This window comes from Vigna umbellata, chromosome 4, assembly GCF_029865625.1.
Source record: "Vigna umbellata cultivar VRB3 chromosome 4, Vumbellata_1.0, whole genome shotgun sequence".
NCBI lineage: Eukaryota > Viridiplantae > Streptophyta > Magnoliopsida > Fabales > Fabaceae > Vigna > Vigna umbellata.
In genome coordinates this window covers 26120343-26138895 of record NC_142168.1, presented here as the reverse complement: position 1 = coordinate 26138895, position 18553 = coordinate 26120343, and the positions used below count along the sequence as shown (strand labels likewise).

The 18553-nt window shown below is 35.6% G+C and overlaps 1 protein-coding gene and 1 pseudogene across 3 annotated transcripts; one reads left to right on the top strand and one right to left on the bottom strand.

Annotated features, from left to right (window-relative positions):
* The first annotated feature begins 282 nt into the window (after nt 1-282).
* On the top strand, nt 283-6953 carry LOC124834785 (putative transcriptional regulator SLK2). 3 transcript variants are annotated; one of them, XM_047309576.2, is made up of 10 exons: nt 283-411; nt 1143-2340; nt 2543-2674; nt 2987-3035; nt 3817-4031; nt 4122-4190; nt 4699-4799; nt 5392-5485; nt 5593-5662; nt 5817-6953. In XM_047309576.2, exons 2-10 carry the CDS (start codon nt 1372-1374, stop codon nt 6722-6724), a joined length of 2607 nt encoding a protein of 868 aa, XP_047165532.1. In that variant the 5' UTR covers nt 283-411; nt 1143-1371; the 3' UTR covers nt 6725-6953. The 3 variants fall into 3 exon arrangements, with proteins under 3 accessions (XP_047165532.1, XP_047165533.1, XP_087969352.1); XM_047309577.2 differs by having other exon boundaries at nt 336-484; XM_088113226.1 differs by having other exon boundaries at nt 345-2340.
* Nucleotides 6954-7847: 894 nt separating this feature from the next.
* Nucleotides 7848-18118, bottom strand: LOC124834783 (peroxidase 31 pseudogene; annotated as a pseudogene).
* Nucleotides 18119-18553: the final 435 nt, after the last annotated feature.

Below are 18553 nucleotides of genomic sequence, written 5' to 3'. Positions count from 1 at the left end.
ATGGATTATGATAAACACCATTAAAGATAAGACACTAAATGACTTTTGGACTCCAAATTACAAAAAACTAAACAATGGATGGTGAGTGAAATAACCTACACACAGGTTCTCTCATGCCAAAGTCTCTCTTCCAACTGAAACTCGCCACGTCAGCAATATGCCTCGAAGCGGCTGCGGATTTATCACCGACTATCACCACAGTCTTTCTTGACACGTGTCTGAATCTTGTGACCTGCCACTGCAGGTGAAAGATAGCGCGTGATCGGTTCACCGGTCATTTCCACATTGTTATAAACTCTTCTCTCTCCGATATTCACATCGTTCTTTTTTTTTTTCTTTTCTTATTCTCTGCGATTCCAATTCACTGCGCTTCCGTTGGCTTTCTTTTTATTTTCAGCTAGCGGTTTCGCTGTGAGTAGTTCCGAACGATTCGTTTTTGCACTGAGCTGTTCTGAAAGCTTCATTGGTGTTTTTCAATTTTTCAGTTACTGATCGATCTTGGAGTGAATCCTTTCTGTTTGTATTTTAAATTCGTGTAGAGAATTATAAATTATTTGCTATTTTCATTTTTGATTTTTGTGGTGTTAGGTTTGAGGTTTGCGTTTTCTATTGTTTGGGGGACATTCTCTTATTTTGGTCACTTCGCAGTTTCTTGATGGTTGTGAATTATTGTGCGTGCCAGGAATGAAATTGGGGTTCTAGTTTGTTCTTTTTGGTTCCTTTGTTATGTTTTTGAATTTGATTTGGGGCTTTAGGGCTTTTGATTATGTGAATTTAGAGTATAGGATTTTATTTTATCATTATGATATTGATCTTTTGATGGCTTTGGGTTCTGATTGATTTTAGATGGAAAAGTGAATACTCATAGCTCTGATGAGAAAATAAAGCGAGAGAATTTAGACATCTTTCTATTTTTAACTGTTACCTTACTTTTTCTTCGAAGCGAATTCCTCTCTTAAGAGCACGTAAAGCGGCTAGAAAAAGGATTTGGTTTGTGATTTTTCTTTCTGTAAAAGGGTGTTGGTCAATTTCGGGCATGCTCTAAAATTCATGCCAGGTCTTTGTTTGGTCGTTTTCATTTGATTTAGCTGGAGTTTTCCTTGTACTAATGAATATGCATGTGTTCTTTTCTTTGTTGTTAGATTTAAAACAGCAATTGTCCAGTGTTCAGAAGGAAGAACAATTCTGGATGCATTTGGTTGAACCGGAGTTATTGGGTTGGGTAAAAGGTTTTGGAATAAAGCTTGGATACTATCAGGGGTTCACACGTAATCTGTCTGTTACGTAGAGTATAAGAGCTATTTTAGACTATTTTAAATACCAGTAGGCTTGGCTGTGGAGAGCTACACAGATTGCAGTCTCCAAGGGGGGATGACCTCCATGACACCTTCGCGGGTGACAGGAGGGTTAACCCAATCATCTTCACATTCTGGAATTTTCTTTCAAGGAGATGGGCAGTCACAGAGTGTAGTTAACACTCACTTAAGTTCATCTATTGTTAACTCATCTAGCACAGTTACGGGAACCCGTCGAACAAACCTGGGTCCGGTTTCTGGTGATATGAATAATGTAGGTTTGAACAGTGTGGCAAACTCAGCACCAAGTGTTGGAGCTAGTTCTTTAGTCACTGATGCAAATTCTGCTCTCTCTGGTGGCCCCCATTTGCAGCGAAGTGCCAGTGTTAATACGGACTCATACTTACGATTACCTGCCTCACCCATGTCATTTACGTCAAACAATATTAGTATTTCGGGCTCATCAGTGATCGATGGTTCCTCTGTAGTACAGCAGAGCTCTCATCAAGATCATAATGTTCAACAATTGCAGCAGAATCAGCAGCAGCTGCAGGGTACTGCAAGTGCTACATCGTTGCCTGCGTCTCAAACTGGTCCGACTTCCCTTCATATGGGTGCGCATGTCCCTGGATCTTTCATTCATGATCCAAATAATGCATCTCAGCTGTCCAAAAGATCTAGGTTGGATATCAAGCAGGAAGATATAATGCAGCAGCAGCAGCAGCAGGTCATGCAACAGATTCTTCAAAGACAAGATTCCATGCAATTGCAGGGTCGTAGTCCGCAGTTACAGGCTTTATTTCAACAACAGCAGAGACTGAGACAACAACAAATCTTTCAGTCAATGCCCCAATTACAGCGAGTGCACTTGCAGCAACAACAGCAACAACAACTTCAACAACAACAAATGCAATATAGGCAGCAATTACAGCAACAAGTGATGCAGCCCTCTTCTTCTGTCAAGCGCCCATGTGACAATGGTGTCAGTGGGGTTTGTGCTCGTCGACTGATGCAATATCTCTATCATCAAAGGCAACGGCCAAATGTGAGTTGCTTATTTGCTGCATTCATAGTGTCAAATCTATATTCACTACATCATCTATCTAGGTTTTGTTTTCTTTATGAAGTTTATTCGTTTTTCTTTCAGGAGCTTAATTATATGTGAGCACATTGTTTTATGCTTTGGGTATTTTTTAATTTCTACATTAGTTATTACTCTAGTTTTGAATTTTTTCTGTTTTTTTCAGGATAATAGTATTGCTTATTGGAGAAAATTTGTGGCTGAATATTACTCTCCTCGTGCAAGGAAACGTTGGTGTTTGTCGTTGTATAACAATGTTGGCCATCATGCACTTGGTGTTTTCCCCCAAGCAGCTACGGTAAATCTTTGCACTTTTTATTTATCCTTGACTAGTATGTCTTGGTTGCATAATAAATGGGGGCGATGCCTTAATTTGCTGATAGTTATTTATAAAATATTCCATTCAAACTTTTAATTAAATGTATCACGTGATCATGTAATTGTTGACAATTCAAAGAATGCTGCCAATCTGCCAACTCAGTTATATTTCAAATTATTGCATTTGTTTTCTTTTTTATTTTAGGTCTATGTCATTTTTCCCTTTTAATCTAGTAGTTCTATTGCATCTTTGATGAGTGCATACATTGATATGGATTTTTTCTTTGTTCAGGATGCATGGCAATGTGACATATGTGGTTGTAAATCTGGAAGGGGATTTGGTAAGTATTTGTAAAAGGAAATATTGTAGCCTGTATGGCTGGGTTTTTTTTTTCATTTATTCCTGTTCTCATAATTAATCACATAAGTGTCACTTTATTTCCTGTTTCCCAGATTTATGGAAGAAACTATAAATTGGAGTTTTGTTGTTTTCCTAATTTCCTATACAACTTTCTGAAAGCAGAAACCAGTGAAAAAATGACATATTTGTAACGATTAAATATTCAATTGGTCTTTATAGCCACCCAATCTTTATGAGTTAGTCCCTACATTTAGCAACTACTCAATTTGACCACTGCACATCTTTTAGGGATGAAAAATTACAGTTCTGTTTTGCAGAATTATAGGGACTAAGAGAGACTAAACTGTAATTTTTTTGAAAACAAATAGAAAACAAACTGCTTTATAAACCAAACCAACAAAACTGTCCCTTGTGTTGTGATTCTATAGTATGTTAATATGGAAATTTAGTGTCGTTAAAAAATTCCATTTTGTATTTCGCTTGTTTAATTTTGCTACTGAAGTCAGTGCTGACCAAATGACCAGTGGCCTGTGATCACATTCTTGATTTTTGTTACTTAGGTTTAACCTTCAAGTAAGAAAAAATAAACTGAATTAACTGTAACCTTTAATTGGTCGGTGCCATTTCTTAGGGTGCAATAGTGGCAGATACAGAATTTGTGCATTGCATGTATCTGTAAGCTAGATAATTAGCTTGCTATTTCTTTTAATTTCTGATGTAAATCTTATAATCTAATATGTCTATTATGGATTTTGTTACAGAGGCAACTTATGAAGTATTACCTAGACTTAATGAAATCAAATTTGCTGGCGGTGTCATTGATGAACTGTTGTTTCTGGACTTGCCACGTGAAATAAGATTTTCTTCTGGTGCAATGATGTTAGAATATGCAAAAGCAGTTCAAGAGAGTGTATATGAGCAGCTTCGAGTTGTGCGTGAAGGTCAACTACGCATCATATTCAGTCAAGATTTGAAGGTTAGAAAATTGTTATTATAGGCTAGTATATTTTCTATTTGAATATTTCTTTTTATAATAATGACCTGAAATTCTTCTTAATTTGGACAGATATTATCTTGGGAGTTCTGTGCAAGGCGGCATGAAGAACTTCTTCCTCGAAGGTTGGTTGCACCACAGGTGTGTTTCTGCTTCCTTTAGAATGCTTTTCACTTTTGCAGTCATTCGTTGTTTTTAATAGACGATGATGCTATTTGGTAGAATATTTGTTATGTAGATCTTCATTTGTTGCTTGGTTTGATTGGTATTTGGGAGTGTAGGGACTTCCCTAAAGTAGTCTACTTTGCATGTTCAGAATTTTTCTGCACAAAAACTTCTTCATATGCATGCTTGTTGCATAATTAACTCTTTACATGCTTGAATTCTTCCATTATATTCATCAGGACTGAATGCCGAAGTACAATTTGGTGAACTTTACTGTAGTAAGTTGAAATTTGGGCAGGGAAATTGATAGGCGTCAATGAAACTTCCCTTCTAATTTCATGAAGGGGAGATCAAGGAAATTAAAGTTGAAAGGTTTAAATGCCCAGTGGCAAGGCTTAAAATTGCTCACCTTTTTGAAGGTTGATTGGATGGCAATATAGAGGTATTGATTTGGCTGTAATTCATATGATTCGCAAATTTGCAGGTCAACCAGTTAGTACATGTAGCCCAAAAGTGCCAGAGTACAATTGCTGAAAGTGGGGCAGATGGGGTTTCTCAACAAGATTTGCAAACAAAAAGCAACGTGTAAGTTAATAATGCATTGTTGTAACTTGATGTTTGGTGTTTTAAGCAAATCCTTCTCAGTCTGTGTATTTCTCTTCATTGCACACTTGTGCGATGTGTATTCTTGGAATGGTGCATACTTGAGTTTGGTTGATAGATGGATGAACAACTTGGTGCAAACTATGTTTTTTCACTTTTATTGGACTTACTGAATTGCAATCCTAATGTATAACCATGGGAAAAATGAGAGGAAAAAAATACGGTAGGAAGATCTTACGGTATAAGATTTTCCCCGTTGGCATTTTGGTTGCATTCTGGTGCCCTGCATCACAGAAATAACATTTTTTTTATATACAGAGATCCCAAGTCTGGCATTCATATTTTTACATTGAGTTTATTCAAGATTAAGAGCTTCTCATGGCATTTTAAATATAGATTAGAAATTGAGAATCTATTTCCCTTTTGTCAACCAAACTCTCTACTTGGGCATTTTATAAGCCATGCTTGGTTAAAAGTATCTGCTGGTTAGAACAGTTTATGTAACATCTAGTTAACAATTACAATGAGAGTGGATTCAAGCTTCAAAGCTTAAAATAATGTTTATTTGCACCAGGGTGTTGACAACAGGGCGCCAGCTTGCAAAGATGTTGGAGTTGCAATCGCTTAATGACTTGGGTTTTTCTAAAAGATATGTGAGATGTTTGCAGGTATGCTATTCAAAATTTCTTACAGCTTGAGCACTGTAGAGAAAACCACACATTTGTTATGCTAAGTCTTTTCTCAACCCTTTTTTACCTGCTACAATGGTTGACAGATTGCGGAGGTTGTCAACAGCATGAAAGACCTAATAGATATCTGTGGCGAGCAAAACGTTGGGGCAATAGGTAATTTGCGTGTTGTTTTTATGTCGATATTACTCTTTTGTGTTATATTTTCAATTATTGTAGTTGTACGAAGCTGTTTTAAGTTTTGGCTTTTGGAATTATACTTTTACATTGCCACTGGCCTTCGTAACATAGGTCCAACTTTAACCTGCAGAGAGTTTGAAAAGTTATCCTCTACTAACAAATGCCTCAAAGCTCCAGATGCAAAAGATGCAGGAAATGGAGCAGCTGGCAAATGTTCATGGTCTGCCAACTGATAGAAACACGCTCAATAAGCTGATGGCAATGAATCCTGGATTGAACAACCAGATAAACAACGGTCAAAATGTGGTTAATCGTGGTGCTTTGAGTGGGTCAGCCCATTCAGCACTTACAACCAACTACCAAAATCTTCTCATAAGGCAAAATTCAATGAATTCTAGCCCTGGCTCCCTTCAGCGCGAAGGATCCTCATTCAATAATTCTAATCCAAGTTCCTCTTCTGCTTTGCAAGGAGCTGGTCCTTCTCTAGTTCCAGGCCCAATGCAAAACTCGCCTGTAGGTGGCTTCCCAGGTTCCCATCAAACCCTGCAGCAGCTGCCGCTGCCGCAACTCCTCCAACAGCGCACATTAAGCGCAAATGGTTTACTGCAACAAAATCATTCACCGGGGTCCCAAGGAAATCAAGCTCTACAGCAGCAGCAGATGATCCACCAACTAGTGAAGGAAGTGTCAAATAACAATGGGGGAATGCAATCACAGCCTCTTGGTGGACCCAATGCAAATGGGAATATGGCAAAGAATGCATTGGGTTTTGGGGGCAATACTCCATCCGTAAGCGGAGGTTCTGCCAATGTTCCACGAAACAATGGACCCATTTCGAGGAATAATAGCTTCAAAACAGCTTCAAACAGTGATTCTTCTGCCGCTGCTGGTAACAGTGGATTCAACCCAAGAACATCTGATATGCCGCAAAGTCTACATTTGCAAGATGTGGTTCAGGACATTGGCCATGAGTTCGCGGATAACCCCTTCTTTAACAGTGATCTTGATGATGAAATGGGTTTTGGCTGGAAGGCATGACTAACACAACTGGGTCATGTAATTGGCATGTCTTTTGTTGAAATGTTTTAGTTTTGTACAGGATACTTTTAATAGATGCTGTTTTTTCTCTCTTGATTTTCCTGTCATTTTCTTTTCATTGATTTCGATTGGACTTGGAATCCGTTAGGTGTTTTAGGGTTTTATTTGACATCTTTGTCCTGCAAGTGTATTGGACTATTGAAAAGAGCAGTAAGCTTTTTATACGGCACTTAAATTTTTTTATCTCAAACTTAATAAAATGCCACTGACAGCACTGTCACCTGCTAATAGAAATCATGATGTCTTGCTGAAGTTCTCAAACTGGGTCATGTATAAGCCTCGGAAGTGTTTCAAATACGTTAACACATAATGTGAGACGGTTACAGGAAAAATGAAGCCAAGTGTAATTGTGATGTTAAGTCTAATTTGTGACAAAAGAAATTGACTCTAAATTAAAAATGTAAAGTCTGCTATTCAAGTAAAAGGAGTTTTAATTGAAGGGAATGGATGAGTGAAAGAGATTTTTTCATGTTTAGTCTGTAAGTATATAAAATTAGCATAGTTTCTATTAGGTTTAATATCCTCTGGTTTCCACAGTCGGATAATATCAATTCAATCTTTATTTTTAAAAGTATTGATTTGTGTCTAATTTGTTCCTTTCGTTAAATATAACCAAACGGAGTTAGTGTGTTGATGATTCGACACTAGTTATTGATAACGTGTCAATATATTGTTTTGTACATTCTTACGTGTTACTTTCTTACATAATTGGGTCTTCTTCTTCTTGTTTAACCTAGAATCCATATTCAATCACTCCACACCAATTTGTATGCAATCTCAAAACTACATGAATTCTGAGAAAACAGATCAAAATGAGAAACTTTATTAATTAAATCTTATAATATTACATTCAAAAACCATAACTCAGATTCATCTATCCAAGATCAAGGACAATTGCTTCATTCTCCCATTTCCCCACCTCACACAACTGAAATCTATGTATGTATAATTAACCTCAAAAACATCAAATTCATACACAACAGAGGTTTCATTCTCATTCTCATCTTAAATCAAAAGATCTTATATCATCAAATCATCAACAGCTTCCAAAAAGAAGAAAGAATCAATTAATTTGATCACACCTACGTTGGATCTCCCCCTTTCTCCTTGTCTGCACATTGAGCAGACTCAGCTTCTGCATCGTCGAGGCAAAAACCCTAAAGAACCTAGCTTGATCCTTGGCGAAGCCCTCCAGGAATGGTCTTGTAACAGGGTCATTGTAACTTGTTGGGAATCATAATGTAAATGAAGACAGAAAGGGTAGGGTTGGTTCTGTAATCGGTGCAAGCTTTGGATAAAGGTTCAGAAAAACGAGGGTTGTAAGATGAAGAGGAGTTCAAGAGGTTGGTGACGAATTCGGAGAAGTGGGAGAATCCCACGGTGTGGTCCCCACTCAGAGCGACGAACTCCTCCACGGAGAAGCCGTGACGGGTGAAGCCGTGATGGGTGAAGATTTCCGTGATTTGGGACATTGGCATGGATGGAGTGGGAGGTGGTTGGGGACGGAGGCGGTGGAAGAGAAGCGGTCGTCATGACGCCTGAGGAAAATGAGGTAGAATGGGCAGCCAAGCATGGTCAGAAGGTCGCGAGTTGCGGCAGAGAGGATGTCGGTGCAGGAGACGGTGTTTGGGCAGGCCAGTTCGAGGGCGGTCTTGGCGCGGACAACGAGGTCGAAGGCGTCGTCGGGGAGGGAGAGGCTGATGTCGACGTCGCCGAGGAGGGAGAGGTTGATGTCGGCGTCGTGATGTAAAAACCCTAAATCAATTTTTTCCCTAATATAAAAACCCTATCTTTAAAAAACCTCAATATGGTGTTTTATTAACACACTATTCATCAACACACTAACTCCGTTTGGTTATACTTAACGGAAGAGACAAATTAGACACAAATTTTACTAACTTTAGACATATTCCAAACATTTTTAAAAATGAGGACTGAATTAACATTATCCGATATTAAACCTTTCTATTACATTCATTAACATTTTTAGTCAATAAATAAAACTATTGATAGGCAAATAAAAAGACCACATTGTATTTGTTTAATTTTACCTTTTATTTTCTCTTTAATATAGGAGGAAAGACCAGTAAAAGGGATTGGATTAATAATCATTTGAATTTTAAAGTGTATAATGTCTTTTTGTTTAGATTTTAAAAAAACGAAAAATTCATAATTATTCTCTAAAGTTTATTTTAACTAATAATGTTAGTTTGCTACTTTTTGTGATATTGTGTCCTTTACATGACATGTCACGTATTGGGAGATTAATGCAGAGTTTTAATAAGATGGTTAAGTTTACGATGTAAGTTAAAATGTCCAAAAACAACAATGAATTTATCCTAATAAATGTTTAAATTTACGCCCTTTCATGCAAATAATTTTTTCACATGAATATGATTTTGGCATTAGGAAAAACAGTTTGAAAGTATATTTCTTGAACTTTTTGTTAGACAAAACCAAAATTAATAACTAGAGATATTATAAAAAAAATTTGATGAAGCCAAATAATTCTTATAACAAATAAGGTTAAATTTGTGATATAGGATAAGATATAATAATATGCACTTATTTTTCAAGATATAATAATATGTAAATAAAAAAAGATATATGAATCTTGTGAACATAAATATTTTAAAAGATAATATAAAATATAAGACAAAAACATTTATACGAGTCGTTGTGTATTTTTCTCATGAAAATATGTTTTATTTATAATAATAATAATTCTGATTTAAATAATGATAGTCCAACATGTGTATTTTTCTCATGTAAATATGTTTTATTTATAATAATAATTTTGATTCAAATAGTGATAATCCAACATAGTTAAATATGATTATATGAGTTGTTGTGTATTATTACAGTAAATACTAATAAATCTAATAAAACCAAAATGAATGTAATAAAATTAGAAAATTGTCCATCTACATACAACATTTACCACAAAATTAATAGTTCATAAAAGTTTGAATAACAAAAGGATAATTTATTTATTTTTTAAATTATATTGAATATTTTCAGCAATCTCCCACCAAATTTAAAAAGTAAAACAAAATAAAATGTTAGTATTTTAGCACAAGAAACATTCCTACTTTGACTATTATACCTAGTACTTATAAACTTCCACCCAAAAAAATATAGAGACTTAATTAGTAAATAACACATACAATGTGTTCATTTTAAGTTCCATAGTACATTATGACCTTATACATCTATCTTATTTTATGAGTATCATTTAAAGACTTACTCATGTCTCAAAATGTTAGCCCTACCATCAGACTCATTAAGTCAACCCCAAAAGGTGATTTGTGAGTCATACCCGTAAAGTAATTGTTATTAGGTTTATTAAGAGGTATTTTAAAAATAAACATACTTTACTTTATTATTGTCATAATTTATAGTAGACCTCATCATATGAATGAGACATAACATTTATTCAAATAAGTTGATGTACTTTACTGAACAACAAATTCATTATTTCCACGGGTTTAATTCATGTGGATGTAAATGTCCATTGTAAAATGTATGGTCTTTAGCCCCCAACACACACACACATTCTTGTATAATGCTTTATCAAAGTTTTTATTGAGGCACAACTTAGCAAAAGTCTTAAATATAAACATTCCCAAAATGATATCTTCTTCTCTCAATGTCTTTATCCAATGTGTGCATTTGTTCTGAACATTTATATACGTTAAATAGCACTTTGCACAACATGCATTAATGGACATTTAATGTTTTGAACATTTATATAAACATTTTATCATATGTCATGTCAATAATAAATGTATCTAATTTAGTTCAATGTTCAAATATTGACAAACGATACAAAGCATTTAGACGCTTGTGAATGAAAAACATTATTAAGATTTGTTTGTTTTGCACGCTTTTCATCATATTGTTTCTTATATAAGATGTTTCTATTAATAACATATTTAAGACTACGTCTCATTGTTTAGAGCTTATATTCATTAGATGATGTCTTTGCTTTAGCTCTTTTCTCTCGTTAACACTGATTGAATATGCAATGTTTAAGCTTTCAATGTTTTGTTCTTATCAAGGATAAATATGTTAGTTTCAGCATAGGAGAACTTATCTTGATATTTTTGCATGTCTTCCTTAGACGATGCTTGTTGAAAATTATCTTTGTAAAACATATTTGTGCTTAATAGCTTCTCATGCTTATTGTTTTACAAGATTCTCTTATAAACTTTTTCACTCATCACTTTGTGAATGTGTTTATATTTTAAGAACAGTGTCTCACAATTTTATGTAGCTTTTTCCTACTTATCAGACACTTCTATTTGAGAGTGCGTCATATCGTTTTAACTCATTTCTTTCTTTAAGCCAATAGCTTTGCAAACCACTTTTCTTCTTGATCATTTAAGCCTATTGTTTTACAAGGTGTTCTTGGGAACTCTTCTCATTAATCAGACGTTTCACTTGTTGATCCTTATAGTATGGGAAAAAGTTGTTTGCTATATCTCTTATGATAAGACTTTTCAAATTAGCACTTAGACACTTTTGGTTTAAGTTTTCTTAGGTTTTCAGTGTTTTTGCTAGACACTTCTAGATTATTTGAGCCTAAATCTTTTGGTTTCTATCTCTTGAACAAATAGTCATCTGGATGATTCTATCTGATAGATGTTGTTTGTTGCCTAATTTTCAGACACTCTCTCTTGTGATTACTCAAGGATATATCTATGTTTTCCCAGGTTGTGTCTATGTGCAATTTCTTCATAAACTCTTCTTCCTAAGATGATATTTCGTTTAATGTTATTTGTTAAACTTCATAACCAAAGATGTTAGGCGAATTGATCTCTCTAGACGGTATTGTTTCAACAAGGGGAAGATCCACCAACAAAAGATCCTTCAACGCTCAAGTTAGTAAGAGAGTTGGATCTTTTAAGTATGAAATAGCAAATATGAGTTTCAAAGTATATTTCCTTAGGAAATACCATATTTATTTATAGGGTCTTGAGTTATATGATTTAAATAGGGAATATATATGTTAGAGACATGCTATTAAACGACATTTAATGACTATTAAAAGATATAATAAAACTACTAAGATTTAGTAATGGACCCTTGTTGGGTTGTGCCGCTTAGCACATTTGGGTTGGATATGTACATAAGTCCCTCTATTTTTGAAATTTTGATTTAGCTTAAGCAAGACTCGAGATCGTTCTTGTGGTAGGGCTCTGCCGACTTGTAGAGTTTGCAGGTGGATTGGCCATTAGGCCAAACTCATATATTGTTTTACCATTCAATTGAGCTTGCAGGTGGATTGACCATTTGACCAAGCTCATATTGTTTGGCCATTCGACCAAGCTCATATATTGTTTGGCTTGTAAATTGGTCATTCAATCAAGCTCGTTTAAAAGTCACTATGTAAGAATAATCCTCCCATCTTGTGTTATTGACTTTAAGAAAGCTTTATGCTAGGCTGTCGACTTTGGTAGGTTTAATTAGGTGTTGCCGGCTTTAGGCGACTTTTGTTGGTTTGGGTAGATTGATGTTTATTTTTGGCCAAACTGATGATGACTTTAAACTTGTTTCTATAGTGAATTTCTTTATCGTTACTTCACTTTGAATGCTCTCTTCGAGTATTTCTCACGTCATTTTTAATCTTTTTTGAGCTTGTCCTTGAATTTCTTGCCCTCACGTTTCTTGTCCTCTCTTGAAATTGCCTATTGTAGAAGGAAGTGAAAGTGATCGAGGTGAAGACCGAGGTGGTTGATTGGGTCGACCTGTATTTGAAGGTCGATTAGAAATTGACGAGCGAAAACTTAGAGGTGTGCCAACTAAAAGGAATGAGGAAAAATTAAAGAATCTTCAAATGAATCTTCAAGTGAAAATGACCAAGGTGAAGATCGAGATGGACGACTTGTGTGTAGAAGTCAGCAAAAATCCTGACGAACTAACTTTTGAATTCTAGCAAGCAAAGGACGAAGGTAGCTTTGGGGTCAACAGATCGACAAGTGCTGGGTTCTTCCGGAGGAGGGGATTCAGGTATTGTAATGCGAAGTTGCTGTTGTTTTTGTACTTAGATATTGAAATGTTGAGTTCATCGTGTACCCGGTCTAGTGTTCAATTAACTAGGTGTTTTCTTTGTTTGATTGACTTGACGACTTGCCTTGCTTTGATGACCTTTGATGTTTTGCTTTGATCAAGTCTTTTCTCATGTTATAATCTAATAACTTGGGTGCTAAATACCTAGTCTTTTCTCATGTTACAAAATAGTAACTCGAGCGCCAACTCCGTGGTCTTTTCTCAAGTTACAATCTAGTAACTTGAGTGCCATCTCCATGGTCTTTTCTAAAGTTACATAGTAATTTGAGTGCGAACTTCATGGTCTTTCTTCATGTTACAATCTAGTAACTTGAGTAACAACTCCATAGTCCTTTTTCACGTTACAATTTAGTAACTCGAGTGTCAACTTCGTGGTTTTTTCTCATGTTACAATCTAGTAACTCTGGTGCCATCTCAGTGGTCTTCTATGGAATGTTGAGAAACATTAATATGAATAAAAAAAGGATTTTTATTAGAGATCAAGGTGTGCCTCATTAAAATCTTGCTTGATAAAACCCAACTTAAGGAAACAATTCGGTCGAAGGAAAAACTTTACACACGTCCTCATATTACATCTTTAAAGTCAAAAGAAAAGTAAAGATGAAAGGAAAAAGACTCATATAACTATATATATTTAAGTGTGTGGCGTTCCATGGTCTTGGAACGAGCTTTCGTTCGAGTTTCTCTAACTTGTAGGCATCATTTTGGAGAGAATCTGTCACGCAGAAGGGACCTTCCTAATTGGGGACAAGTTTACCTCCAGTTTTGCGGGCATTGTTGAGCATTCTCTAGACTATATCTCCCTTTTGGAAGGACCTTTCTCGAACTCGGGTATTGTGGCGTTAAGCTGCTCTTTGACTGTTGCTTTTCTCACACAGGTTTCTTCTCATATCTCATGTATGAGATTTAGTTCAGCTCATAGGTTTTCATCTTTGTGTGTATCGCTAAAATGTTTTCATCTATAGGAAGTCTCACCAAGCTCTACTAGTATCATGATTTAGTGCCATCGGCTAAAAGAAAAGGTGTTTCTTTTGTTGATGATTGTGGGGTGCAATGGTAACACCATAATATGGCTGATATCTCCTCAGTCCAAAGCCATTTGGCTTTTCCCAACTTCTTTTTTAGATCAGTAAGGATGACTTTGTTGGCGACTTCGACCTGCTTGTTTGATTTAGGGTGCTCCACTGATGAGAGCCTGTGTTTTATGCCGAGTTGGTTGAGGAATCATTCAAAACCAACATTGATGAATTGTTAGTCATTATCAATGATTATGGAATGTGGCAGTCCATGACGACATAAAATATTTCTCCAACAAAGCTTTTGCACTTGTTGAGCCAAGATGGTAGCAAGTGGTTCCACTTATATCCACTTAGTAAAATAGTCTATAACTACAATGAAAAATTTTACTTGTCGTTTTGCTAAGGGAAAAATGCCTAGTATGTCAACCTCTGATGTGGAAAATGGCCAAGGAGAGGTTATTATGTGTAGCTTCTCAAGGGGAACTCAGTGCAATGGATTGAATTATTGACATTCCTGAAATTTTGTAATGTACTCACGAGCATCCCTTCTTAGAGTGGGCCAGTAGTACCAATTTCTTAGTATTCTTTTGACCATGCACCGAGCCACAAAATTCATACCGCATATGGCATGATGTATCTTGGCTAGTATGTATTGGACTCGTTCTTGGTCAAGACATTGGAGTAAAGGGGTAGTAAAACCCTCTTTTAAAGATTTTCTGGTTTGTAAGGTATAGAATGTTGTATGTGTTTTGCTTCTACTTGGTCAATAAAGAGCTCATTGAGGTCAAATAAGTCGTGATTGGGGTCATCCAACTCGACGAAGTTTAGGAGATCTCAAAGATTTTTTTCTCATGATCCTAGCTAGGGATGACAAAAACTCGTGCTCGCAGGTATCTATGGAAAAAACTCGTTGCGGATAGTTGATACCCGTGGGTACCTATTACCCGTTCGTTAACATGTAATTTATCCTTAGGTTTAAATTAGGTTTTATTGTTTTGCCTCTTTATGCATTTGTGCAATAACCGTGTCCGTGCTATCAGAACACGCTCTATGCCACCATCGGACATACATTGTGTTGGATTTACAAATCAGAATGTGCTCTGTGCCACCATTGGGCCTTAGCCCATTTTTAATGAAAATTAAACAGTTGGAAAAACAAACTAATGGGATAAAATTGTAATTTCATTATTCAAACGGGTAATGGGTACCCGCGGGTACTGATAATGTGAGACCCGACCCGTTAACAAGCAGGTATTAAAATACCCGCTACCCGCAAATACCTCTTACCCGCATGTACTAAATACCTGTAGCGGATTTTACCTGTGGATACCCACGAGTACCAACATTATTTTTCATACTTTTGCTTTCTTTAAGCCACGAGTTTGGCCTGTGAAAGGATGAAAATGTGACAACATAGGAAAGTTGGGTCAATGCTTGACATGTTAGTCGGGCACTAAGAGAATAGATCTACGTTTCGTTGAAGGAATTTTCAATATGCTCATAGCCTGCTCAGACGTAATACGATCGACCTTAGTGGCTTGGGAGGATAAAACCCCTAAGGTACAATGTTGCATTAACTCATCGAAGGAAGGTCGATTGTGTATCTAAAGTGGGGCAAGCTGCTCGACTACTAGGATAGGATGCTAATGTAGTTCGGGTTAGACAAAGGTGTATACAGTGTTACCCTCAAGTTGAGAGCATAACAAGCCCTTGCCTCTTAACACACACAAACATACACACAAAGACAGAGAAACATACACACACATACACACACAAAGATAAACACACAAATACTTTCACACAAACACAAACACATGCACACGCACACATACACCTCCCCTCCCCACACATACATCCACCCATCTAGCCCCACCTTTTCACCCCCACCCACTCACCCACCCCCCGCCCCAATATTTAGCACACTCTCATCCTGATTATAGCAAATTATAATAGATCAAATCATTCATGCTTAATGAAATAAACAAAGAACAAAATCCAAGAATAATAATAGTCGAATTCAATCAACAACAATGTAACCAATTTATCCCATAATAATATGCATTAACACATGTTTATCCTTAAACCACTACAAATATGAAACTATAATATTTTAAAATCTCAACTACCTTTTCTTACCTTAAAAATAGTTTTTCCTCAAAGTTAATCTCCCTCAACTCAAGAAACCTCACCTCTCACAATTAGAACCTTGAGCAAGTTATCCAAAAAAGACAAAAACTCAATCTATAGTAAATCAAGTTGAGAGGACCACTTTCTTCAACTAACCCCACTAAGATTGATAACTAAAACAATAAGAAAACTAGAGAAGAGTGATTTTCTAAGGTATATAAAAACTTACTTTATTTTTGAATCTGATTGATTCAATACATTCCTTAACTTCTCAATTTCACCATGGTGCAATTAGATTTTGAAAAGGATGATAAAATGAAGATAAAATTAAATGAGAAAGAGGAAGAACATTTGACTTGGGTGAAAACGTTAATGAAATGAAAAAGCTACAAAGGTAACATTTATCTCTTCCTTCTTCTACAAACGAGGGTGTATAAAATTTTACTTTGGAAATAAAGTATGAAATTTTGCTAAAAGAATAAGGATGAGATAATGAAACTTGTCCCCATCCACTGCTATTTGTGTGTCATTTCACCTTAATATTTGCTTAAGTTCTTAATTAGTTTATTCCATCTTAATTTATTCAACTTAGATTGTTGTCTAGTTATGTTAAAAAAATATGTATTTTTAAGTGCCACGAGATATGATTGATTAATTAATGATTCAAAATTCAAAATTTAATGTTGGTTTATTATAACTACATAAATTCATACTTGGAATTCCCAGTAATAAAAAAGACATAACTTTCTGCATTGTATAAAATAAATTTTGTAATTGAATACAAACGTGTTTTTTTCACCCCACATAGAAGAAAGTAGATAAATGAGAATTAATTTTAATTCTCACATGTTGGAAAAAAGTAAAATGTTTTTAGAAGAAAATGTTCCTAGTTGACCGCTATACATTTCTAGTATAAGAAAATAAAATAATTTAGATTCTCGACTAATCTGTTCAGTTGATAACATAGCTAAAATAGTGATAAATTTCATTGATATAAGGTGTTTTAGAGAGAGTCCATATATTCTGAATCTCTAGTAAAAGTAAAAAAAATAGATCCATTGATAATTTTCTATCAATTGGATTAATGGATTATCCAATTCGAAATGATAACAAAATACATAGGTTACTCAAAAGGAAATCTAACATATAATAAGTATACCATTTAATTGTCTTATTTCCTAAGTCATTTCGATTATTTATTTAAAATTTTTAATATGAATAAGTCGCTCAATCTATTTCTTCATTGTTAATCTATGATACATAGATATGATACATGTATTGAATATGACACGTATTTGATATGTCAATATGTTTTGTTTTAAAAATAATATAATACAATACATGATATATGCATATTAAAAAGTTTATAATCATTCTTAAAAACACAATAAATATGAGTATTGTTATGCGAAATCAAATTAAAATCATATATATTAGGCTTAATTGCTTTTTTATCCCCACATTAAGAGTGTTTTTGCTCGTTAGTACCCGCTTTTAAAAATGCCTCTATTTGGTACCAATGTGGTATAAATTGTATCAATGAAATCCCTTCCGTTAAATTGGCATAAACGAAGTTAACTCCGTGGTGACATGACTATGAAATCTGATCTTTTTCTTTTCTCTCTTTTGCTCTTCCTACAACGCCCAACTTTTTCAAAAACCACAAGCACCAACCCTCACAACTCAAACACCTCTTTCATTAGCTAAGGAACCCTACGGTACAAAACCCAATAATGCAACATTACCAATTGATTAACACCTCAAAAAATTATCCACCTAGCAGAGAAAGAAGACCATACCCCCAAGAATAATAATAAAACAAAAACCTCACCTTCTCAGATCGCAAAGACAGAAAACAAGATTAGAAATTTCCAAATAAAATCCTAACCCAAATGCGAACTCAGGACCACCCCCAATTCGCAAGCCCACATAGAAGAACAGAAGCCGAAACCCTCAACCCGTGAACCAGCAAAACGTCGCCATCCACCTGCAAAGCAGAAACATAAATCATTACCCAATGCGATATACCACCCTAGTGCCCATGAGGACGCTGATGAACAAAGACCACCATACCGCGAAACACCAGGTCCGCTATTTCCCTCCACAACGACGCCATCAACAGGGTTTCTCGCACAACAGAGATTTTTGAGGTCGAAACCTCGCGGAGGCGCCGCTGCTACAACAATCACCGCACCTCGAGAAAGGTGTTCATGCCCTACCTACAAAACCCCCAACCAGAACCGCGAAGGAAAAGTAGAAAGAAGTCCTTGCAACGGGTAAAACGAGAAAAGAGAAAGGGAAGGAAGCTTCCCTGTTGCGCGAGCTCCACAAAGGCAACCCAAAGCTAGGTCTGCCTGCGAAAAAGAAAGACTAAAAATTGGAAAAGAGAAGTGGGCTTTGAGAGAGAAATTGCCAAATATGAAGTTTAATTAGGTTTCTTCAATATGAATTTCAATTTATTTAACGAGAACTCTTCTTGCTACCGCTCTCTTTCCAGATTTTATTAAAACTAATTCAGTCATTAACTTGTCTAACTCCATTTCCCTAATTT

Coding starts and splice junctions, on each gene's coding strand:
- LOC124834785 (XM_047309576.2), top strand. CDS start 1,372: ATGACCTCCATGACACCTTCGCGGGTGACAGGAGGGTTAACCCAATCA. Junction 2,341..2,542: donor ATCAAAGGCAACGGCCAAAT/GTGAGTTGCTTA, acceptor TGTTTTTTTCAG/GATAATAGTATTGCTTATTG. Junction 5,663..5,816: donor GCAAAACGTTGGGGCAATAG/GTAATTTGCGTG, acceptor TTTAACCTGCAG/AGAGTTTGAAAAGTTATCCT.